Raw genomic sequence first — 24,966 nt, 5'->3', positions numbered from 1 at the left:
TTTTTCAAATTCCTTTTGAATTCTTATGTCTCAAATAGTCTATCCCACTGTTAGCCTATGTATCCTAATTTTTGGTTCTAATTATTTGCTACTGGCACCTGAAATAGCTCCCTTATGGATGTGCCATTTCCCACAAAATTCTACAATTAGCATTAATTTCCTTGAGCTAGTGGATCTCCAACCTGATGCCAGCGTGCATTGTGAATCCTCCAGCAGGTGAGAGCTTATGCTGTATTTCCCAAACTATTTGTCCACAGAACACCTTTCCCATAGGACATATCATAGAACTGATGGCTTTGGAACACGCATGAGAAATGGCCCTCCGTGTTTCCACTCAGCATGGGTCTTCCACCTCTATAATTATTTTCCTTAATTAAGGGAAAAAATTAGCATTGAGATTTTTATTCAACTTTGTTTTGCTTCCAATTTTTGTTTGGAAACCTTTGGTGTCTGCTTGGGTTCCAGAAAGGAAATCTAGTAAACATAACAGACCAATAAATACCACATAAGTAAATCGTTTATTTTATTGGGACAGCTTGTGATTACAGACACTTGAGTTTATAGTTGTGAGCTTTTATAATATATACTCAATATAGACATTAACAAACTCTTCCTGATTTATTTTCTTCATTAGAGGCAATAAGACTTCAAGGGGATCTACTATTCAACTGTATTTGAGAAACTTGGGGTAACAAGTTTCTCTTTTGAAGTATAAATGTCCTTGGAAAGTTTAATTGGTCTTGCCAGAAAGACTGGGTCACTTACTCCTTGAGGGGTGAATCCTTTCTGATGGCTAACTGACAAAGAGGTTTAGCAAAATGGATGCTCCATGTAGTAGAGAAAGCCTGAGGTTCATGGATCTCAGTACCAGCAGGGAACATCTAGGAAGTGCTGGCCTCAAAGGGGAGGTGGGTGGGATGGGTTGGCGATGAAAATTAGACTTGCTGAACATGACCCCCCCCCAGAAAAAAATTCATTGCCGTGGAGTAGAATTCTGACTCATAGCAACTCTACAGGACAGAATAGAATTGCCCATAGGGCTTCCAAGACTGTAATCTTTATGGAAATCTTTCTTCTGTGGAGCAGCTGGTGGGTTCAAATCCAAGACCTTTCGGTTAAGTCAGCGAGTGACCACTGCACCACCAGGGCTCCTTACTGACTGTGATACGGATGTGTAATCACCCTGAATTTTCTCCATACCTCTCCTCTCATGCTGCCCTCCCCATACGTCTCCAGCAACTTACCCTATGATCCCTTAGGAAAGACATTTTTAGTAATAGCAGACTTATGGATTGAATTGTGTCCCAAAAAATATGTGTTGTAAATGCTAATCCCTATACCTGTGGTTATAATCCCATTTGGGCATGTGTTTTCTTTGTTATGCTAATAAGGTGGGATTAGTATAGAGTGTGTTTTAAGTCAACCTCTTTTGAGGTATAAAAGAGCAGGTTAAGCAAGCAAGCACTGAGGGGGAGATACATGCCACATGATCACCAAGCAACCTAGAAATAGAAGCTGAAAAGAAATAACGGCCTTCCCCTAGAACAGACAGAGAGAGGGTCTTGTCCTAGAGCCAGTGCCCTGAATTCAGACTACTAGCCTCTTAAATTGTGGAAAAATTAATTTTTGTTCATTAAAGCCACCCTCTTGTGATATTTCTGTTATAGTAGCGCTAGATAACTAAGATGCTTAGTAATACTTGTCTGTCAGTTTGTTGTACTGTGGTGGCTTGTGTGCTGCTATGATGTTGGAAGCTCTGCCACCAGTACTTCAAATACCCGCAGGGTCCCCCAGGGTGGACAGGTTTCAGCAAAGCTTTCAGACTAAGAACCAAAAAGAAAACCAAACCCTTTACCATCGAGTCGATTCCGACTCACAGCGACCCTATAGGAAAAAAAAAAAAAAAAGACAGAGTAGAAATGTCCCAGACTAAGACTAGAAAGAAAGGCCTGGTGACTATTTCTGAAAATTAGCCAATGAAAACCCTATGTATAACCCATCAAGAAAATGGCACAGGACCAGTAAACATTTTAGTCTGTTATACATGAGATCACCAAGAGTTTAAAACGACTTGATGGCAACTAATAGCAACAACAAAAGTAGTAATAGTAAGCAAAGCCAAGGACTTCTGAGGTCAGACAGTGTGTGTGAAGCACTAAATAGCACCTGGTGTGTGGTAGGTGGTCTGGAGAGAACACCTTTTGCTATCCTTCTAAGGCATTCCTGCATTTTACATGGGAGTCAAAAATACTTCAAATACTCTACACTCCTCCCGCCAAAAACTCTTTGTTATGTGCCATAGTGTTGATTCCAACTCATAGCGACCCTGTAGGACAGAGTACAACTGCTCCATAGGGTTTCCTAGGTTGAAATTTTTACAGGAGCAGATCACTAGGTTTTTTCTTCCAAGAAGTAGCTGGTGGTTTCAAACAGCCAACCTTTCAGTTAGTAGCTGAGCACTTAACCATTGTGCCACCACAGTGCTTCACCATGCTAGCAGCACTGATTTCTTCTATTCCTAACCCTTCTGCTCCATTCCCACTTCTGCTAGGGTATAGGATTAGATAAGTGCTCAAGGGATCACTGGAACTGGGTTGTCCCTCCTATTTTAGAAACAACTGTTACTGGATAGATTTCCTTTGGGTAGTCACTCTGTGGCCCTTTGCCTGGCCACCCGTTGGCAGAATAATCTGTTCCCAAAGATGTGACTCTGGTTCAGCTTTATGAATAAACACAAAGTAGTCTGTTTTCTGGGCTTTTTTTTTTTTTTGGTGTCTCCATTGGAATTAGAGTCTATTTGGATTATTTACATTTAACTTTAATTGTAAATGCCACAAATTTATTTGCACGCTATATTTGTTATTTATACAAAAAAAAAAAAAAAAAAAACCAAACCCATTACCGTTGAGTCGCTTCCGACTCATAGTGACCCTACAGGACAGAGTACAACAGCCCCATAGAGTTTCCAAGGAGAACCTGGTAGATTCGAACTGCCGACCTTTTGATTAGCAACCGTAGCACTTAACCACTGTGCTACCAGGGTTTCCTTGTTATCTATATCGTGTAACAAATTACCCCAAAACTTTGCCACTTGAAACAACAAACATTTTCTGTTTCATACAGTTTCTGAGGGTCAGAGATCTAAGAGCAGCTTAGCTGGGTGGTTCTGGTTCAGAGTCTGTCATGAGGTTGTGGTTGAGCTGTCTACCATAGTTGTAGTCATCTGAAGACTCAGCAGGTTCTGGAAGTTCATTTCCAAACTCCCATGGTAGTTGGCAGACTTCAGTTCCTTTCTAGCTATTAGCTGGAGACCTGAGTTCCTCACCATGTGGACTTCATAGAGTGCCTTATTATCATCCTGACATGGCAGCTGGCTCCCCCAGAGCTACTGATCAGAGAGAGAGACAGAGAGAAAGAGACAGAGAGAGTGCAACCAAGAGGGAGGCTCCCGTGTTTTTGATAACTTCATCTTAGAAATCACATATCCTTACTTCTGCTATATTCTGTTGGTCATATGGACCAACTCTGGTACAGTATGAGAGGGAACTACAACAGGGCGTGAATACCCATTGGCAGGGATCATCAGGGGCCATCTCGGAGGCTGGCTACTGTACACTCTATGTTCAGGAAACTATCATATTTATCATCACAGGCATCTGGTGGGAGGGTCGTAACAGTTCTTTTAGACAGTGATGCCCAGTAGCTTGGGGGTGCATATGGAATCGCACATATCTTGTGTAGGACTATTGAACTTCTCAGAAGGGCAATAAAGAAGTAGAGTTAGGACTTCCTACAGATACAGATAAATCAAATCAAACCAGTTGCCATTGAGTCGGTTCTAATTCATGGTGACTCCATGTGTGTCAGAGGAGAACTGTGCTCCACAGAGTTTTCAGTGGCTGATTTTTCAGCAGTAGATTGCCAGGCCTTTCTTCTGAGATGCCTCTGGGTAGACTCAAACTTCCAACCTTTTGGTTAGCAGCCAAGTGCTTAGTTGTTTGTACCACTCAGGGACTCCACAGGTATAGATACTTATAGTTTATAAATGCAAAGGTAGTGACTACCTTCTCTCTCCTCACTCTACTGCTTGGCAATAGTATGCAGACCTGCTGGAAAGGAAGTCTGGTGCTTCTGTGAACCAGGTTACAGGTGGCCTCGGGAAAGGTGCCTTCGCAACATCACTTGTCAGGGGCATGACAGCTCCCTCTCAGGACGCCATTGCAATTGCCTTAAACAACTGCCTCCCAAGGGACCTTTCTGCCAGCCCCGGGGAGGTAGGCAACTGCTCATAAAATGTTTGTTTGTTTTTATTGACATTAGCTCAAGTAAATGTTGCTTGGTACTTTGTGCACTCAAACACTAACGTGAGGTTTTTAAATATCACCCTGTGTGTTTCATCAGATGTTACCCTGAGAATGTCAGTCAGACTCAATGTGGACTTCCCAGAAGACCTGAAGAACTCTTCCTCTGCCCTCTATAGGTCCTACAAGACCGACTTGGAAATAGCAGTAGGTTTTGGTCCCAGGAGCCTCTTAACCAGCAAACTCTTTTGGCTGAGCTGAGTTTTTTGCATTTAGAGTGGACAGTTGTCAGGACATTGCTTAGATCTGTTAGAATTTATAAATGTAGATGTTAAAATTATTCGTAGACAACTGGGAAGGTGAATTAGGAAATGCTCAAATGTAACAGTGTTCAGTGGGCAACTTGACATCACCTTGACCTATAGATCAGACTTCTTCTTCGCAGGGGAGAATTGGTTCAGATAAGATTTGGTGGCACCAACTCACTGAAACCTATTCAGAGGCCCAAGAACTTTGTCTAGGAGAAGCCAGTAGGTGCATTTATGTTTGTCTTCACATACTATACGAAGAGATCTTTAACATCTTTCAGGGAGACCAGCCCAAGACCGAGCTTAGAGAGCACCAAACCACTCTATGCTCTAGGCATTTGCACTTAACCCACTAAATATTAACGCTTAAACAATAGCCCTTGAGCTGACTCCAACTCATGGTGACCCTATGTGTGTTAGAGTACAGCTGTCGCTATGGGGTTTTCAATGGCTCAGTTTTGGAACTACATCGTCAGGCCTTTCTTCCAAGGCGTCTCTGGGTGGACTCAAACCTCCAACCTTTTGGTTAGCAGGCAAGTGCATTAACTGTTTTACCCCTATTCAGGGACTCCATTTGCACATAAGACAGATTTAAATTGACTCATATAAAAACCGATAATATTCCCTGAGTGTTAACTGTATGCCAGACACTGTTCTAAGTGTTTTATGCTGGATTAATTCATTTAAACCTAAAAGCTTTGCCTGACTTAACTCATTTGGAATAGAGTGCCCAAAATGGTGTGGCACAAATTAGTACAGGTGAGCTGAGATAATGGCTTCCCTTAACTTGCTGGCAGCCAAGACCCTGCCTCAGGCCGTGGGCCGTCTCCTGTTTAGCCTAGTGCCCCACACAGATATTACCCTTTTCCATGGGTGCCAGGATGAAGTGCTGATTTAGAAGAGCTCTTGGGCCTCTGATTTGCATATCTGGCATGTAACAGTCCTGCACTGCATAGGAACCTTCTTTACCCACACACACATAGACAATTCTATACTTTTGGGGAAAGAGAGGGTTATATGTTAACTTTGAACCCCATCCAGCCAGGCACCTGGCACTGTGTTTTGCACGTTAAAACTACCCAATAAATGTGACTTGAATCAAATAGAATCACTTGTTGGGTAGGTATTTAGAGAAACAAAATAGAGTAAAAAAATATTATAACAACGATATCCACCTAAGCAATGCTGCACTATGTCAAGGGAGGGAGCAGATGGTGAGGCAGCCATGAGGATGCACCTCCCAGACCTCCAACTATAGGGGACGCAATTGACCAAGGGTCCCAGCTGCTGCTTCTGAAATCCGTGACAGCGTCTGCTGCTCTCTGCCAATGAATGAGTGTGGCAGGTCCATGTCTGCCAGACCTGGCGTTCCTTTGAGGACCTTACTGAACCTTCCCACATTCAGTCTAGGATGCTATCATCCAAGCTTCCTTCCGTTTCTCTTTTGCTCAGGACCTGATGGCTCTCCCTGCCTCCACTGCTGGCTCCCCATTTTCTTTCCTCTTCTACCCTGAAAAAATGTTTTTCATGTATTCTACCCTAAACAAATCTTGTGTCAGCTTCTTGTAGGACTCAGGCTGACATAGGTAGTTAGGAATTACTTCTTCAAAGATGCTGATGTCGGGACTATCAAAATACACAGGAGAAAATTTTACCCAGGGTGATAAAGAATGTAAGCTTTTCATTGATCTAAATCTTTAGGCATTTCTCTCATGCCATTGCTTGATACATGACACTCGTCTTATTTTATTTTCCAGTTCTTGAAAGGTTATAGCATTTTATCAGGCTTCAAGTCTGTGACTGTAACAGGGTTCAGGTAAGAATGCTATAATTTTGTTATTTCTATTAGATGGTGGGGACCAACACATTAGTGAAGGAGGAAGAGACTAGGAGAGGGACATCCAGGTAACAAGTGCCCAGGGGCAATCTCTAAGTTGCACCCCCCCAGCCCCAATTTCAAGGTGAATAGACATTGATAGAGGCGATGCGTCAGCAGAAACGCCTTCCCCCAGTCTTGTTCAGCTGCCCCAGTCAGGGACCTTTCATATTTGTGGCGCCTTGGAATGTCATTCCTCTCCTTGTCTGGCGCTTCCTTGGATTTGTGCCTGGGGGTAAGTGCCCCCTTCTGGCCTCCCCTCACTACACTCTGGGGACATCATCTGAAATGCTTGGTTTATAAAGGTGAAGACTAAAGCCAGATTCAGGGGCTTAAATCCATTACCATCGAGTCAATTCCAACTCTCAGAGATCCTATAGGACAGCATAGAACTGCCCCTTAGGGTTTTCTAGGCTATAATCCTTACGGAAGCAGTCTGCCATATCTTCTCCCAAGGAGCAGCTGGTGAGTTCAAACCACTAATCTTTCGGTTCATAGCTGAGTGCATAACCACTGCACCTCCAGGTCTCCTTCATAGGGGCTTACAGAAACCAAACCAAACTTGGTGCTGTTGAGTCAGTTCCGACTCGTAGTGCTCCTGTAGGATAGACTAGAACTGTCTTATAGGGTTTCCAAGGGGTAGCTGGTGGATTCCAAGTGCTGATCTTTTGGTTGGCAGCCAAGCTCTTAACCACTGTGCCACCAGGGCTCCCTGTAGGGCCTTAAGGAGTAGGAAATACTGAGAACAATAGCTGACTATGTAAAAATCAGCCAATAATAGAATTGTGTTCATTTTATGCATGCAAGAATTTACAAAGATAGCTGTAGCATAACTTTTTTTTTTTTTTTTTTAGTTTAGGGAGTTCAAAACCAAAAAACCAAGCCCAGTGCCGTTGAGTCGATTCCGACTCATAGCGACCCTAGAGGACAGAGTAGAACTGCCCATAGAGTTTCCAAAGAGCGCCTGGAGGATTCTAACTGCCAACCCTTTGGTTAGCAGCTGTAGCACTTAACCACTATGCCACCAGGGTTTCCCTTAGGGAGTTCAGAAATACAAAAATGAAATAATATCATTGTAATGATGCCTTTATAAAAAAGTTTGCAAGCCACCTGGGACCACAGAGTTGCATGTTTCAATGTGAGTGGCTCTCCCTGGAGTTGGACAACATGGCAGCCCTGAGTAGGTTTGCACAGTGTTTCCAAAAATTAGCTCTCAATCTTAAAAATCATGAATGTTTCCAGGGACATCCAGATTTTTGGCTTCCCTGGGCCAGCATAGCTGTGTGACAGTAATCAGTAGGCCCTGCATTGTGGCTGCCTCCCTGTGACCAGCTAATGTGATTCGGTTCATGAATCCCCATCTGACTACTTTGTTCATTGATGTTACCTGTCTGCAGACATTGGTGTGTGCAAGCCCTGCCCTGGGCTATCAACTAGAGCTTGAGAACACATTTATTTCAGTGAGGAGACTAGTACTCACGGTTCTATTTGCCCTCTTCCCTCTCATCTGATTTATTATCATTGTCACTTCGCGCTGTCATGGCAAACCCAGCAGAGATGACCAGCTAATTTTAGTTCCCACCCAGGTTTTTCCTGCTATTTTGTTTCTCTATGCTAATAATCCATAAGGATCTAAACTCTTCCAAGCTGGTTACTGCTTTTCTGAACTGAGTGGTCTCTGTCCAGGCCTGGAAGTGTGGTTGTGCAATTTGAAGTCATTGCAACAACACCATCACCTGAATCAATGCATAAAGCAAATGAACAAGTAAAACAGAGCCTCAATCAAACCTACAAAATGGACTACAGTTCCTTTCAAGCAGCTACTAGTAGTAAGTGGAACTTCACTGTATATTTCCTATACACAGATTCTATTTGTTGTTGTTGTTAGTTGTCCTTGAGTTGGCTCCGATTCACAGCAACCTTATACATAACAGAATGAAACGACGCCTGGTCCTGGGCCATCTTCATGATTGTTGGTATGTTTGAGTCCATTGTTTTAGCTATTAGATTCTGTATAGATATGGTAGTCGTATTTGTCCTTACGCTTAAACCCAGGCAGTTACATTAAGCTGTTCTTCATGGAGAGAGAGTCTCCAGTTCTGGAACAGAGAATGACAAGCTGTCTCCACCTCTTTGGCCAGTGTCTGCCAACCTGCTGATGTCACTGCAACTGGGGGCCACAGAGTCATGTGGGTTTATGGAGTTCCTAAATTATCAGATCGCAAATATCCAAAAAAGTCAAACAAGCATTGTGGTAGATGTTGTGATATCCATGAAATGTACTGATATTAAATAAGGGGTCATTGTTGCCATAGAGCAGTGGTTCTCAGTGTGATCCCCAGAGCAGCAGCATCAGCACCACCTGGGAATTTGCTAGAAATGCAAGTTGGGGCTAACCCTAGACCTACAAGACAAATTTGTGTTTTAACAAGCCTTCTAGGTGATTCTAACGTATGGGAAAATTTAAGAACCACAGCTTTGGTTCTCAAACAGTGATAAAGGGGAGAACCCTGGGTCATTTGTAAAATGGGGCACAGAGTTGGGTTCTGTTGTGTCAGTAGGTGAGTGAGCCTATTATTACCTGGGCGGTAATAAGGAGAGGTGGCCAAGCAGAGATTTGATGGATAGGGATTGGTCAGTGAGTGTTCTGGTAACTCAGGTCCGTGCTTCTGGAGTGACGGAGACTCCTCTTTGGAGGTAATGAGGACTGCTGTGGGAGAAGAAAATGAAAAGGCTGCTATAGGGGTTTACGTTTTCTGCTAATATTTTTAGACATCAGGTCAATTAAAAAATATTTAAAGTGATAAAACTAGCTAAGAAAGCATGAGAAATATACAAAATGGTAAGAGAACACTGCAACAGAAGCCAGATAAAATGGCAAAATAAAAATTCAGATAGGGCAGGAAAATACCAAAAACCGGAAAACTACAGAAAAGGGAATAAGTAGCCTAAGAGTGTGGGCTCACACAGGACCAATCCCAGGAATCCCCTCCCTTCCCAGCCCCTAATGCTACACGGCCAACCAACAGATGTACTTCCTTGGCCTGAAAAATTCTTATAATTTATGGCTTTTAGAGCATAGGAGAATAGCAGACTCTAGCATAGTTAAACTTCAGTTGTGAGTCCTCTTTCCAAAAATCTCAGTCATACTGGTTCCAGCCAACCATTTAAATGAATAAGTATCCAGTAGTTGTACTGATCCAGTGTGGCCAACTGTCAGCCAGATGTCAACGTGCTTGCTGACAGCATAGATCAGAAAAGTGTTTGAATATTGGCTTATGTGGCCAAAGAGCAACGAAGTCATTGAGAAGAGCACTCAACAGATCCTTCTGCAGAGGAGCTACACCCATCTCTGCCCTCCTTCAAACCCCACAATGTGATTCTGTGACACACACAGCCTTAGACCAGTCCATGAGGCTTCACGTCACATGCAGTTCCGTGAGGGAACTCTGACACCATTCTGCTCTCTATGGTGTTGGAGTTGTTGTCCTAGAATAAATAGCTCAAAAAATCCAAGTGGCTGGATTTTTTTTTTTTGTAATTGTAATCATACGTTAGGCAGGTGAAGAAAGAGCAAGAAAGAAAAATGTTGGATGAATAAGCTGGTATCAGGAACTTATTTTTTAATCTATCTTTATAAAACACAAAGGGCACATGGCATTCTTCAGAATTAGCAGTTGCCATCCGGTTGATTCTGACTCATGGCAACTCCGTCAGTGTCAAAGGAGCACTGTGCACTGTAGGGTTTTCAATGGCTGATTTTTCAGAGGTAGATTGCCAGGCTTTTCTTCCGAGTCCCTGCCGAATGGCCTTGAACCTCCAACAGTTGAGAGCACTAACTGTTTTCACCACCCAGGGACTCCTATCTTCAGAATAGTTGCATTTCTTTTGTAAAACATTAATCCTCTGGTGATGTTTGATTAATCAGCAGGGTCCCTTTACCAGAACACTCCCTTCTTTAATCGCTCCCAATAAATTTATGTGCAGTCCCCAAAACACTGGCAGGTTTACTTCATAGTTATTGGTAACTATAATGAAAATAGGGACACCATTACTGATTCTTTTCTATGCTCAGTCCAGTGTGTTACATTTATTTCATAGTCATGTATCCCTGTTAAAAAATTAGGTAGGTATTATTACCTACAATTTACACATGAGGAAATGGAGTTTTAGAGAGGGTAAATAGTCTTCTCAAATGCACATAGTAACGCAAGGTTGTGTGACTTCAAAGCCAGTTCGCTATATTAAATTTCCACAGGTAGCCCAGTTTCCTAATAGTTGAATGGAATTTTTAAAAATATTATGTTAATCAGGGGCCTAAGAAAAGTAATAAATATTTAAATGCCCTACTATTCTAACTAGAGCATCATCCGACCTAAAATTAACCTTGTGGTGTTTTTATTCCCACGTTAATAATATACAGGGGGTCCTGGCTGAGCATAAAGCCTCGTGCAGTAGTGGCCTCATACATCCTCCTTATCCCAGCCCCCCAGATTTCCTCAATACATATAACTCATGAAACACGTACTACAAGAAACACAGCTGAGAGGGAGAAACTGCATGTCATGTAAGCAAAGGGCATCCATGAGAACATATAAAAAATAAGCCATATTGTGTCTTTATTTTTATCCGTGAAAGGACAATCTGTGTAGTGGTTTCCCAGAACGTTCCTGCCAAAATAACAATAGCTACTGTTCCCCCCAGTCACCTCCGAGGGTAGCTTACTGCCCATATTTTGCAGATGAGGGAACTGAGGCTCAGCATGTTCCCCAGGGCCACACAGTTACACATGACACAGAGCTAGGAATCAAATCCAGATCTGCCTATAAAGCTCTTATTCTTAAGGGCACATGGGTATTAGGTTTTGAAAAAAAAAAATTTTCCCAAGTAGACTTTATCAAACCAAAAAAATCCAGTGCCATCGAGTCGGTTCCAACTCATAGTGACCCTATAGGACAGAGTAGAACTGCACCACAGAGTTTCCAACGAGCGCCTGGCGAATTCGAACTGCCGACCATTTGGTTAGCAGCCGTAGCACTTAACCACTACACCACCAGACTTTATCAACAATAATTAATTCACTTTCTCATTTTTAATTCATCAAAGACATAGAGCTTTCAGACAGCATGAGGTATCAGTGTGATTGGTTAGACGCAGATGAAATTATTACAGTCAATAGCAAAGAAACTTGATGTTCAAGTTAGCTCGTGTGGCTTTTTCATGAGTAAATTACAATACCTACCAGGATTTTTGAAGTCCTGAAAATAGCTTTTTGTTGTCATTTTTATTAGTTGCCATTGAGTTGATTCTGACTCATGGCAACCCCTTGCGTACAAAGTAGAACTGCTCCATAGGGTTTTCAAGACTGTGACTTTTTGGAAGCAGATCACCAGTCCCATCTCCAAGGTGCCTCTGGGTGAGTTTGAACTGCCAACCTTTCAGTTAGTAGTTCAGTGCTTAACCATTTGTCCCACCCAGAGACTCCTTGAAAATAGCTTAGGGATCCCTTAGACATCCCCATTATTAACACTGTACACTCTTTAAAGTATGCAAAGACCCCAAAGTGGGAAAGTGGGAATATGTCCCTTATATGTGTCAGGTGGTAACTATTTGGGCCTCAGACACCTCTAGTTTTTCCTGCTGAAGGCACCTCTAGTTTTACCTACTGAGGGCATGTTGCCTTTTTATATAAAGCACCACAGATGCTGTGGAGACCTTGTTAGGATCCTGGTGGTGGTGGTGGTGGCGGTGGCAGTGGTACTGGCGGTGGCGGCCGCGGCAGCGGTGATGGTGGTGGTGAGTGACAGTGATTACATTTCTTCCCCTTGGAATTCTAACACCTTTTCTCTGGGTTTCCAGATGAAACTAAGTTTTCTGTCATGCCGGAAGTCATCTTTGAAGGGGATACAGTAACTCTGATGTGTGAAAATGAAATTTTATCTTCCAATGTGTCTTGGTATCATGTTGAAAGGTCCACCGACATCCAGAACAGCAGTAGATTCTCTGTTTACACCATCGTCCTCAACAACATGACTTCCGTGTCGCGTCTCACCATTCACAACGCCACTCAGGGTGACGCAGGTGGGTGTGTATTCAATAACTTGTGTGAGAAAAGGAATAAAGCCATCTGTCTTAGTTTCCCGGGGCTGCCATAACAAAATACCCCTAAAAAAAAAAGAAAAAAAAATTCTTTTTTTTTTTTTTAAGCGGGTGGCTTTAAAGAACGGAAATTTATTTTCTCATTATTCAGGGGCTAGAAGTCTGAATTCAGGACATCCGCTCTAGGGGAAGATCTTCTTTGTCTCTTTAGCTTTCAGTAAAAAAAAAAAAAAAGTAATCCTTGGCATTCCTGAGCTTGTAGATGCTTCTGTCTCCATTGTGACATGGTATCTGTTTTTCCTCTGTGTCTGTGTGTCGGTGTGTCTATTCTGCTCTTTTTATAAGGCATCGCTCAGAGTGATTAGGTGTAAGGCCCACCTTCTCCAGTATGACCACATTAAGATAACAAAAAAAACTCCTAACGCCAAACAAGACCATCTTTACAGACACAAGGGTTAGGACTTCAACATAATTTTTTTTAGAGACATTTTAGGTTTACAGAAAAATTACCAAGCATAGAGAGTGCTATACCCGCTGCTGTCCCACTGATGAGCCAATATTGATACATTATTATTAACCAAAGTCCATAGTTTACATTAGGGTTCACTCTTTATGTTGTACAGTTCTATGGGTTTTGGCCAATGCATTCCATCATGTGTCTGCCATTGTTCTATCAGGCTTAATAGTCTCACTGCCTTCATGTATAGAGTTTTGCCGTCTTCAAAAAGAAGTCTCCTGGCTCAATTTTTCAAAAATGAAAATCAATCCTGTGATATATGAGTCAAGCAAAATTAGGGACACAAATACAGCTTTCCACATTTACCAAGACCTATCAGTTAGAAGTAGAGACAAAAAGCAGAGCTTTTTTGTTGTTTTTGTTAAGATATAATTGAGACAGTAAACTGTACATATTTAAAGTATGCAATTAAATAAGTCTCGAAATTTGTATATAGCTGTAAAACTGCCACCATAATTAAGATAGTAAACATATCTATACCTCCAAAAGTTTTCTTGTACCCCTCGGTAATCTCTCCCTCCTGCCTCCCCCGGCTCCACCCCCAACTTCAGCAACCACAGAAGCCTAAGTCTTAGTTCTTCTCTGAAGCCGGTGATGAACCTGACATTCTAGAATGTAATAACCCCATTGAAACCCAGGTGTCAGCAGGGCCATCTCTCTTTCTGAGCATGAAAAGATGGGTTGCCGACACATAGTCTTGTCACATTTTTGTAGATTCTGATTTTGCCACAAAGTTAAATAGGATCCACGATCTTCTAATTCTCCATGGTTTTCCAGTTTTCCCTTTCTGCCTCTTCCGTTCTCACACTTTTTTTCTTACTAGCAAAGTTCCTGAGGCTTCTGCTTTTTCCTTAAGAAATAGTTCTACTCTTTACATTGTGGCATCAGAAATATCTACATTGACCCTCTGCACGTCCTGAATGTTGCTTGAGGGTTGTTTAGACCAGGTGTCAGATGGCTTTTGAAAATGAAGCTTCATATAAATAGTCATGACAGATGAAATGAGGATGTACTTACATGCAGTAATAATAAATGACTTTGTGTGTTCTATGCAGGTGAATATATTTGCAAACTGACATTAGATATTTTTGAATATGAGTCCAGGAAAAGAATAAATGTTACTGCCATTGGAATTTCGGCAAATGAAGAAATGAAGGTGATGTGTGACAATAGTCCTATATCTCTGAAATGCTGCAGTGAGAAGAAAGCTAATTGGAGTAACATAGAATGGAAGCAGAAGGGGAAAATAAACATTACAGGTGAGCGTGTTAGATGATAAGCCATTTTGCAAATAGAATTTTGCCTCTGGGCCAAGTAAAAATGGGAGATGGGGTGGATGGAGAAGGAAATGTCAGGTGGCTGTTTTTTTCTGGACTTCAGACTGTGAAAAAGCACTAGGCTTGATGTCAGCTCCAGCTTAGCCACTCTAGAGTGAAAATCCAAAAACATGCATACAGGTATCAATGCTTGGATTGCAGACAAGGTCTTTGCAGCAGAAGTCCCAAGAGGGAATGAGCCTGATGATGCCACCCCATGGCATCTTCTGCCTGCAGAAAAGCTTGTCTCCACCTTCCTTTCCTTTCTGTCTTCAGCAGAGAGCTAAGATTGAGGTCATTGACTTTGCATTGAGGTCTGACTTGGAGCTTCTCATTTCTGTGTCTCTTCTCTTGGTGACTGTTCTTCTCGCTTCTCATCCTTTGTATCCAGGTTTATGTCTATATTATCTACCTCTGTATCTCTGGATTTAACATCTCTCTCTCTGTAGACTTGTTTGTCTGAACTGTTTTATGTCAGTATCCAATCTTGTTCCTTTTGTGTTAGATCTGAGATCTTATCTGAAGCTCTCCACCCTCCAGTTTATTAATTAATGATAATAGTCATTGCGGCACAATGATTAAGTGCTCAGCTGCTACATGAAAGGGTCAGCACTTCGAATCCATGAAGTGGCTCCACAGGAGAAAAGATCTGGAGATCTGTTCCTATAAAGATGACAGCCTAGGAAACCCTGTGGAGCAGTTCTACTCTGTCTAATAGGGTTGCAATGAGTCAGAATTGACTTGATGGCACACAGCAACAACAAAGACAACAGCAATGATAATAATGGAGTCCCTGGGTGCAAGTGGTTAACATACTAGGCTCCTAACTGAAACGTTGGAGATTAGAGCCCACATAGAGGCACCCTGGGAGAAAGGCCTAATGATCTACCTCTGGAAAAATCAGCCATTGAAAATCCTATGGAGCACAGTTCTGCTCTGACACACATAGGGTCTCCATGAGTCGGAGTCAACTTAATGGCAACTGGTGGCTCTGTATTTGGACAAACTGAAGAAAATCTGTCTCTAATCTTGGAACAACTCCTAAAGTCACCAGGCCATTTTGCCCTAAGGCTTAAGGAATATCTGAAGGCTACATGGGTTTGGTTTGGTTTTGGCCACTCATAGAAGGAGCTCTAGGTAGTGCAATTGTTACACACTCACCTGCTAACTGAAGGGTTGGGGGTTCAAACCCATTGGCAGCTCCACAGGAGAAAAGACTTGGTGATCTGCTTCTGTAAGGATTCCTGCCTGAGAAACCCTGTGGGGCAGCTCTGCTCTGATCAATAGGGCCATATAAGTCAGCGTCGACAAGATGGCACACAACAATAACAACACCATCCATAGGTCGTTGGGAGCCGGAAAGCAGGACCAGCTACCTTATATGTGGAGCTCAGTGCAAAATGAAAATGCAGGGCTCTTTGTTCAGAGATTATCAGGAATTTGAAAATGGCAACAACACTACATTGAACCAAATACGGGCCCTTCTGAATCACAAGTCACGTGCGCATGAAGCAAGTCCTGGCTGATAGGATTATTGGAACTATGATTTTTAGCAAGCTGAGTTCTTAAGAGTCCTGTCCTACCTCTATTTTGTTCTGTGGGTAACAGCCAGCCCTTGCACAGCAGTGCACTCAGAAGCTAGTCCAGGGAGGAAATGCTGAGTTATGGGTGTGAGCAGACACTGACCACATATCACTGAATAAAATCACACCAGTGGTCTCCTTACCAACCATTTGGCTTGCCTCCAATCCATTCTCCTTCAGCAGCCAGTGCAATCTCTTGACAGCAACTGGTTAATGATAATAATAACAACAATAATAATAAATTAATACAGCAAAACTGACCCTGTTTCTTATAGCAGTTTATGGTTAACCAACTTTTAAAACCTGTGTTATCTCTTTTAATGACATTTAAACTTGACCACAATTCGGTGGTCATTTTCACCTCCAAATTTCCAAATGAGGAAATCAAGGCCAAGGTTAAATTTCTTATCCAGGATTCTCACAACAGGAAGAGAATTGGGACTCACCTCAGATCTAGTCTGAAGACCACAGTCTGTCTTGGTCAAACTGTATTACCCACACCTGCTAAGCCCACACTGGGGCAAGCTGGCCTGGCAGAGTTCGGACCGAAGCAGAAGACTATTTCTCCCTAGAAACCGGAGATAACAAGATCCAGTCCTTCTCTTACAAAATAACAGTATTATGTACATCTTTGAAGTAAAATATTTCTTTAAAGTAAAATGTGGCTTTACATATTAAATACGTTAGTGGGCTGAGACTTTATTTTACGCAGCCTTTGCTATCAGACTATATTAAATTTTAAAAATAGTAAAATAATGACCAATGTATACACAACTTTCCTTGAGCACATCTGTTTTGCAAAGCACATTTCACCTTCAGCATTGTATTTGACTTTAAAGCACTAAGAATGGAAAAGGCATCTGGTGACTGTTGAAAAGGTTAGCACATGGCTCATTTAGTCACTTCCCTAATTTTTATGAAAGAAGCGGTGCAGGCATCCTGAAGGAACTGCCAGATGGGAGAAAGACCTTGCAAAGTTCCATGGTACTGATTTTTAAGCCTTCAGCTCTGAGAGGTGAAAAATCTCACCCTCTGGCAAAGGAACCCAAAAGTTTGAAGTGCAAATACCCAGGGACCTCTCTGGGGCCACCCCTTCTGCAGACATTCCCAATGCCCACTGCAGGCTAAAGCGAGTGCAGAACAATGGGTTTCCTGCCACAGGGCAGCTGCCCTGGGATCAGCACAGATGGGTCTCTGGTGAAATTACCATCTGGAATCAGCACTCTGCCCCTTACTCCTCTCCTCCTCCTCTTCCTCCACTGGCTGCCCCCTTTCTGCAGCTCTCTTTCCCCAAATTCCAAATTTACTGTAGAAGAATAAATGTTAAGGTAGTGCAGCAGATAAATTGACAGGGCAAATGACTGAAAATAGAGACCCAGTTACAATGATAGTCTGTAATTGAGAAGATAATAGACAATGGGGCCTGAGTAAGTGACCATGGGTTGAAGTAGACTAGATGTTTCAGAGGTATAATCTAGTGACAGTGCTTGAAGAACACCTTAGGAGTGCATGGCAGCAGACAAGGTGGGAGGAGAGAGAGCGAAGGGTCTAGAGTTGGAAACATTAGTCAAGAGGGTATTGGGGATACCTATTGGAGAACCCAGAAACCCTGGTGGCGTAGTGGTTAAGTGCTACAGCTGCTAACCAAAGGGTCAGCAGTTTGAATCCACCAGGTGCTCCTTGGAAACTCTACAGGGCAGTTTTCCCCTGTCATATAGAATTGCTATGAGTCAGAATTGACTCAGTGGCAATGGGTGGTAGGCAAGAGGTAAATATGTCTCAGAGGGCATGGCATTTCTAGAAATGGAAAGGAAGGTATGGAAGGAGAGCTAACTTGAAGGGAAAACAGCTGGTAACCTGAGAAAGCATGAAGTTGAAGCTTCCACTGTAAATACAGATTTAATAAGAGGGAACAAGTTATGAAAATATTTCTCAATTGAGATGTATATGAGATGTCCTAGTCTCACTTCTTCTTCCTTCCAATGATAATAATAATAGTCTAACTAATCCCACATCTTTTTCCCGTCCAGTACTAATATTACCCACACATCTTGCTTGTCTTTTTAATCTTTCACACTCCAATGACATCACTAATATTACCTTTGTTAGGGGCAGGCTTCAGGTGGGCACTGATCTAAGTGCCTTATATACCCACTGAATCTGACAATAGGAGTACCTACTGTTATTTATTCCTACTTCACAACTGGAGAAGCTGAGGCACAGAGCAGTTAAAAGACTTTCTCAACAATACCCTGCTAGGAGGTGATGGAGTCTGGGATCTGAATCCAGGCAACCTGGCTCGAGTCTGCGGGCTTAACCACTACTGTACTATCCCATCTCTCCGTTGAGAGAGAAGAAATCTAATTTAAAAAGAAACCCTTGTTCGCTGATTTGACACCTCTGTTACTAAATTGAAGAGTCAGACAACTGTGACGGCAAAAGAACTGCTTATACCATTGCAGGAACCCCTGAAACAGACCTAGAGTTCCACTGCAGCAAATATACCTTCAAGGCTGATGGAACCCAATGCCCAAGTGGGTCATCTGGAACAAAAGTCATCTACACTTGTGAGTTCATCAGCGCTCATGGAGCCAGAGGCAGTAAGGACATAGAAGTGACTTTCACCTCTGTGGGTAAGGACTTCTTTACTAGAATTTTTAGCCATAAATGTGTTGCACCCTAAAGCAAAGTCTGCCAAATGAACTGGGAATATCTGTGAGCAAAATGAAGCAGGACCTTTCTTGGGAGTGGGGACTCTTCTCTCTGCCATTTTAATTCAGGTGGAGTCTTTTTTACTATTACAAGGGTAGGGGAAGGAGCCCTGGTGGCACAGTGGTTAAGTGCTTGGCTGCTAACCAAAAGGTCTGCGGTTCAAACCTACCAGACGCTTGACCGGAGAAAGATGTTACAGTCTGCTTCTGTAAAGATTACAGCCTTGGAAACCCTATGGGGCAGTTCTACTCTGTCCTACAGGGTCGCTGTGAGTCGGAATCGACTCGATGGTAATGGGTTTCGTTTGGGTTTAAGAGTAGGGGTAGGAGGCAGTGGCTGCAGGGAAGACACCTCCTTATTGCATCGGTCACGCAGAGCTGAACTGGGAGGTGGAGTTTCATCCTCAGCTTGCCCATTGTTGTCAAGTTGATCCCGACTCACAGCAAGCCTATCGTACAGAGTAGAACTGCTCCATAGGGTTTCCAAGGAGTGACTGGTGGATTGGAACTGCTGATCTTTTGGTTGGCAGCAGAGCTGTTAACCACTACAACCCCAGGGCTCTTTACTCCTAGTTAATGATTGTATTTATTATAAATTTATAATAATGCCCCTAATTCCTCCCTTTCTCCCCCCATAATCCCACTCCCCTCCTTGTGTTTCTGCTGCCTGGTTCACTCTTCCATAGCAACCTCACCTCTCTCCACCATCCCCCTCTTCCATTTCACCTATTCTAGATTAATCTGTTATTTTGTGTTTATTTTACAGTTGGAACAAGTGTTTTTCTAATCTTTCAATGAATTCAACTTAGGCCTATTAAAATGATCATTTCTTGTCTCACAAACATTATAAATTCACTTCTCTCTGCAAAAATGGGGTAGCCAAACTTGCTTTTCCACCCATCTTACAAAAACTAAATATTTAGATAAACTATAGACCCTTTTTGTACAATTTGGAGAAAGGGCTGATATAAGAAACATTTGCTTCTCTTATTCATATTTTCTGTAATTGTGACTTAGTGTTTTTACAAAGATCAAAATTAGGTTTATCTGAAAGAATGACTGTCCTGGCAAAGCTTATGGTTATTATGAGCAATTTCCAATTTTGCGTAAATTTTAACCCCGGGAGTTATGTTGATTATGTGTGCCTTTGTCTGTCTTGGGGCGTGTTTAATCTTTGCTGAGAACTGCGGGCTTGGTCTTTGACCTCATCTGAGAATCAAGAGAACCAGAGTCATGGTTCCATGAGCCTTTTCCTTTCCCCTCTCAGACACAGCCAACGCTTGGAGAGCCCATCTCAAGATCCCTTCAGCCACCGAGGGCAATAAGAGGGACCCATTTTACCATGCTTGAGTGACTTTGGGCTGTATCTGTACATTTGAATCCCAACTCCTAAAGGGCACTGTAGAAAGTCCTGATTTCTTTTGATTTTGATTAAGAATACAATTTTACACTGATTGGGAAAGTAGTCAGTGAGCTTAGGGCACAAAGCCATTTACCTGTGGAGGACAGAAGTGAATGGCATTTTGAAATGTCAACTATGTAAAAAGATGTGATCTAAAAGAATAGGAAAATAGAACCAGAGCAAAAAAATAATGGATACTTACATAAGCTTTTATATTTCTAAGGGTCTTTGTTAATACTTTTGATGAATAATTGCCCATAAACCAATGAGGAACTTCTCAGGAAGAAGAACAGATACAGAGAGACTTATACTTAGGGTGCCCATACATCCCTACTTTCCTCAGACAGCCCAGGTCTAATTCTTTGGGCAATAAACTATATGATCCCTCTACTTCATGGATAGCTCCAGAAAGCTCTCTTTTGCTCATTGAGGAGTCATTATTAAACACTGACTTTGTACCAGGCATAGTGCCAAGTGCTGAGGATGCCAAGACACGGAAGATAAAGTGCCTGCCATTGAGGAGAAATATAGAATGAATGAAAGTAAAATAAATGGTGTTATGAAAGAGCATTTTAAAAGAGTTGAGAATGAAATTGCTGTGAGAGCTGAGCCATTTATTCTACCCTGAGGTGTCACAGAAGAGGATGGAGGGGAGCTTGGGTTAAGCCAACACCCCTAAGTTTGCAACCTTTTGCCCTACTGATCATCAGGAGATAATTGCAGCCACAAAAGGGATGCGCACGAGTTCCCAAGGCATGTGATGGAAATGAGTACAGTTCAGAGCACCACTGGGAACAGCCTAGAAAGAAGTAAAGCCCAGGAGCAGCAAGGTACCAATCCCACGCTGACAGAAGTAGAGTCAGGATGGCCCATTGTTTCTGTCTGTCTTAAATTTCACTCCTCTGTTGATATCACCAGAAAGACTAAACATCGGACTTGTTGGTTTTGTTTTGTCTGTTTTGTTTGCATTCTTTCAGCCAACCTAACAATAACCCCGGACCCAATTTCTGTTTCTGAGGGACAAAACTTTTCTATAACATGCAACAGTGATGTCAGTAACTATGATGAGGTGTACTGGAACACTTCTGCTGGAATTAAAATACATCAAAAGTTTTATACCACAAGGAGGTATCCTGATGGAGCCGAATCAGTACTGACAGTTGAGACTTCGACCAGGGAGTGGAATGGTGAGTGAAAGATCAAATATTGTGGTGTGCTGCCTGGACCCCATGGAAACGCGATAATAGCACCCATGGAGGCCCTGCCCTGGGACACTTCTACACCAGCCATAACTTATATTATCACATTTAATTAAACAGTGATTTGGGGGAAGATGTCATTATTCCTATTTACAGCCTAGGAAACTGAGACTCAGAGACAATAAGGAAATGCCTAGCTTCTTGTTGTTGTTAGATGCCATCAAGTTGGTTCCAACTCATAGCGACCTTATGTACAATAGAAGGAAACACCAGCTGGTCCTGCTTCATCTTCACAATTGTTGCTATGTTTGAGCCCGTTGTTGCAGCCACTGTGTCAGTTCGTCTCATTGAGGGTCTTCCTCTTTTTCACTGACCCTCTGCTTTACCAAGCATGATATCCTCTGCAGGGACTGATCCCTCCTGATAATATGTCCAAAGTACCTGAGACAAAGTCTCACCATCCTCACTTCTAAGGAGCATTCTGGCTGTACTTCTTCCAAGAAAGATACATTCAATTTTCTTTACCAACACCATAATTCAAAAGCAACAATTCTTCGTTTATCATGATGTTGCTTATTGGTCCAGTTGTGAGGATTTTTGTTTTCTTTATGTTGACTGTGTAATCCGTACTGAAGGCTGTGGTCTTTGATATTCATTGGTAAGTGCTTCAAGTCCTCTTCCCTTTCAGCAGGAAAGATTGTATCATTTGCATATCACAGGTTGTTAATGAGTCTTCCTCCAATCCTGATGTTATGTTCTTCTTCATCTAGTCCAGCTTCTTAGATTATTTGCGCAGATACCATTTGAATCAGTGTCTTAGTCATCTTGTGCTGTTACAACAGAAATACCACAAGTGGATGCCTTTAACAAGAGAAATTTATTTTCTCACAGTCTAGTAGGTCACAAGTCCAAATTCAGGGCATCAGCTCCAGGGTAAGGCTTTTTCTCTCTGTTGGCTTTGGAGGAAGGTGTTTCTCATCGATATTCCCCTGGCCTAGGAGCGTCTCTGTGCAGGGACCCTGGGTTTAAAGGACGCACTCTGCTCCTGGTGCTTCTTTCTTGGTGATATGAGGTCCCCAACTCTCTACTTGCTTCCGTTTCCTTTTATCTCTTGAGAGTTAAAAGGTGGTGCAGGCCACATCCCAGGGAAACCCCCTTAGATTGAATCAGGGAGGTGACCTGAGTAAGGGTGGTGTTACAATCCCACCTTAACCCTCTTAACATAAAATTACAATCACAGAATGGAGGGCAACCACAAATACTGGGAATCATGGCTTAGCCAAGTCGATACACACATTTTTGGAGGGACATAATTTCAATCCATGATAATCAGGATGGTGAAAGAATAAAACCCCATCGCATACCTTTTCTGATTTTCAACCACATGGTATCTCATTATTCTGTTCAAATAACTGCCTCTTGGTCTGTGCACAGGTTCTGCATGAGCACGATTAAGTGTTCTGGAATTCCCATTCTTCACAATGTTATCCATAATTTGTTATGATCCACACAATCGAATGCCTTTACATAGTCAATAAAATACAGGTAAACATCTTTCTGGTATTCTCTGCTTTCAGCCAAGATCCATCTGACATTTGCAGTGATAACCCTCATTCCACATCCTCTTCTGAATCCAGCTTGAATTTTTGGCAGTTCCCTGTCATGTACTGCTGCAACCGTTTTTGAATGATCTTCAGCAAAATTTTACTTGCATGTGATATTAATGATATTGTATGATAATTTCTGCATTCTGTTCAATCATCTTTCTTTGGAATGGGCACAAATATGGATCTCTTCCAGTCTGTTGGCCAGATAGCACTCTTCCAAATTTCTTGGCATAGACGAGTGAGCACTTCCAGCATTGCATTTATTTGTCAAAACATCTCGTTTGGTATTCTGTCAATTCCTGGAGCCTTATTTTTTGCCAGTGTCTTCAGTGCAGCTTGGACTTCTTCCTTCAGTAACATCAGTTCTTGATCATATGCTACCTCCTGAAATCGTTGAACATCAACCAGTTCTTTTTTGTTATAGTGACTCTGTGTATTCCTTCCGTCGTCTTTTGTTGCTTCTTGCATCATTCAGTATTTTGTCCATAAACCAAAAACGACCAAACCTGTTGCTGTCGAGTCAATTCTGACTCAGAGTGACCTTATAGGACAGAGTAAAACTGCCCCAAAGGGTTTCCAAGGAGCAGCTGCTGGATTCAAACGGCAGACATTTTAGTTAGCAGCTGAAGCTTAATGTAGCACCTAACCTCTGCATCACCTTCAAAATTGCAACTCAAGGCTTGAATTTTTTCTTCAGTTCTTTCAACTTGAAAAATACCAAGCATGTTCTTCCCTTTCCTAACTCCAGGTCTTTGCACATTTCATTATAATACTTTAATTTGTCTTCTTGAGCCACCCTTTGGAATCTTCAGTTCAGCAATTTTACTTCATCATTTCTTCCATTCGCTTTAGCTACTCTATGTTCAAAGCAAGTTTCAGAGTCTCTTGTGACATTCATTTAGGCCTTTTCTTTCTTTCCTGTCTTTTTAATAACCTCTTGCTTTCTTCATGTATGATGTCCTTGATATCACACCACAACTCATGTGGTCTTTGGTTATTAGTGTTTAATATGTCAAATCTATTCTTGAGATGGCCTCTAAATCCAGGTGGGATATACTGAAGGTCATACTTTGGCTCTCGTGAACTTGTTCTGATTTTCTTCCGCTTCAACTTGAACTTGCATATGAGCAATTGATCTGTTCTACAGTTGGCCCCTGGCCTTGTTCTGACTGATGATTTTGAGCTTCTCCATTGTCTCCATTCACAGATGTAGTCGATTTGATTCTTGTGTATTAATCTGGTGAGGTACAGCTGTATAGTTGCCATTTATGTTGCTGAAGAAAAGGTATTTCCAGTGACTAGGTCATTGGTCTTGCAAGATTCTATCATGTGACCTTTGGCATCATTTCTGTTACCAAAGCCATATTTTCCAACTACTGGTGCTTCTTCTTTGCTTCCAACGTTTGCATTCCAATCACCAGTAATTATCAATGCATATTGAGTGTATGTTTGATCAGTTTCAGACTGCAGAAGATAAAAATCTTCAGTCTCTTCATTTCTGGCATTAGTTGTTGGTGTGTAAACTTGAGTAATAGTGATATTAACTGGTCTTCCTTGTAGGTGTATGGATATTATCCTATCGCTGACAGTGTTGTACTTCAGGACAGATCTTGAAATGTTCTTTTTGCCAGCAAATATGACACCATTCCTCTTCAATTTGTTATTCCCAACATAGTAAAGCATATGATTGCCTGATTCAAAATGGTCAATACCAGCCCATTTTAGGTCACTAATGCCTAGAATATCCATCTTCAAGTGTTCTATTTCATTTTTGACAACTTCCAATTTTGCTAGATTCATACTTTGTACATTTCACAGTCTGATTATTACTGGATGTTTGCAACTGTTTTCTTCTAATTTTGAGTCATGCCACATTAGCAAATGAAGGCCCCGAAAGCTCGACTCCATCTACATCATCAAGGTCAACTCTACTTTGGGGAGACAGCTCTTCCTCAGTCATATTTTGAGTGCCTTCCAACCTGAGGGGATCATCTTCTGGCACTATATCAATGTCCCACTGCTGTCCATAAAGTTTTCACTGGCCAGT

At 42.1% G+C, this 24,966-nt stretch overlaps 1 protein-coding gene across 9 annotated transcripts in view; it reads left to right on the top strand.

The window, feature by feature from the left end:
- Positions 1 to 24,966, top strand: part of ADGRF5 (adhesion G protein-coupled receptor F5) — a 128,589-nt gene that overhangs the window by 81,279 nt on the left and 22,344 nt on the right. For 4 of the 9 annotated variants that reach the window (XM_049893702.1, XM_049893696.1, XM_049893729.1 and 1 more), the window contains exons 5-13: positions 4,098 to 4,274; positions 4,402 to 4,508; positions 6,367 to 6,425; positions 8,172 to 8,314; positions 12,345 to 12,566; positions 14,157 to 14,360; positions 18,463 to 18,633; positions 20,824 to 20,943; positions 21,091 to 21,300. In XM_049893702.1, coding sequence (XP_049749659.1) covers positions 4,098 to 4,274; positions 4,402 to 4,508; positions 6,367 to 6,425; positions 8,172 to 8,314; positions 12,345 to 12,566; positions 14,157 to 14,360; positions 18,463 to 18,633; positions 20,824 to 20,943; positions 21,091 to 21,300 — 1,413 coding nt within the window. The remainder of the gene's footprint in view (positions 1 to 4,097; positions 4,275 to 4,401; positions 4,509 to 6,366; positions 6,426 to 8,171; positions 8,315 to 12,344; positions 12,567 to 14,156; positions 14,361 to 18,462; positions 18,634 to 20,823; positions 20,944 to 21,090; positions 21,301 to 24,966) is intronic. The other 5 variants (XM_049893718.1, XM_049893737.1, XM_049893763.1 and 2 more) reach the window with 3 other exon arrangements.

The sequence above is a fragment of the Elephas maximus genome, chromosome 1, assembly GCF_024166365.1.
Source record: "Elephas maximus indicus isolate mEleMax1 chromosome 1, mEleMax1 primary haplotype, whole genome shotgun sequence".
In the NCBI taxonomy this organism is placed as follows: domain Eukaryota; kingdom Metazoa; phylum Chordata; class Mammalia; order Proboscidea; family Elephantidae; genus Elephas; species Elephas maximus.
This window is presented reverse-complemented; position numbering and strand designations above follow the sequence as displayed.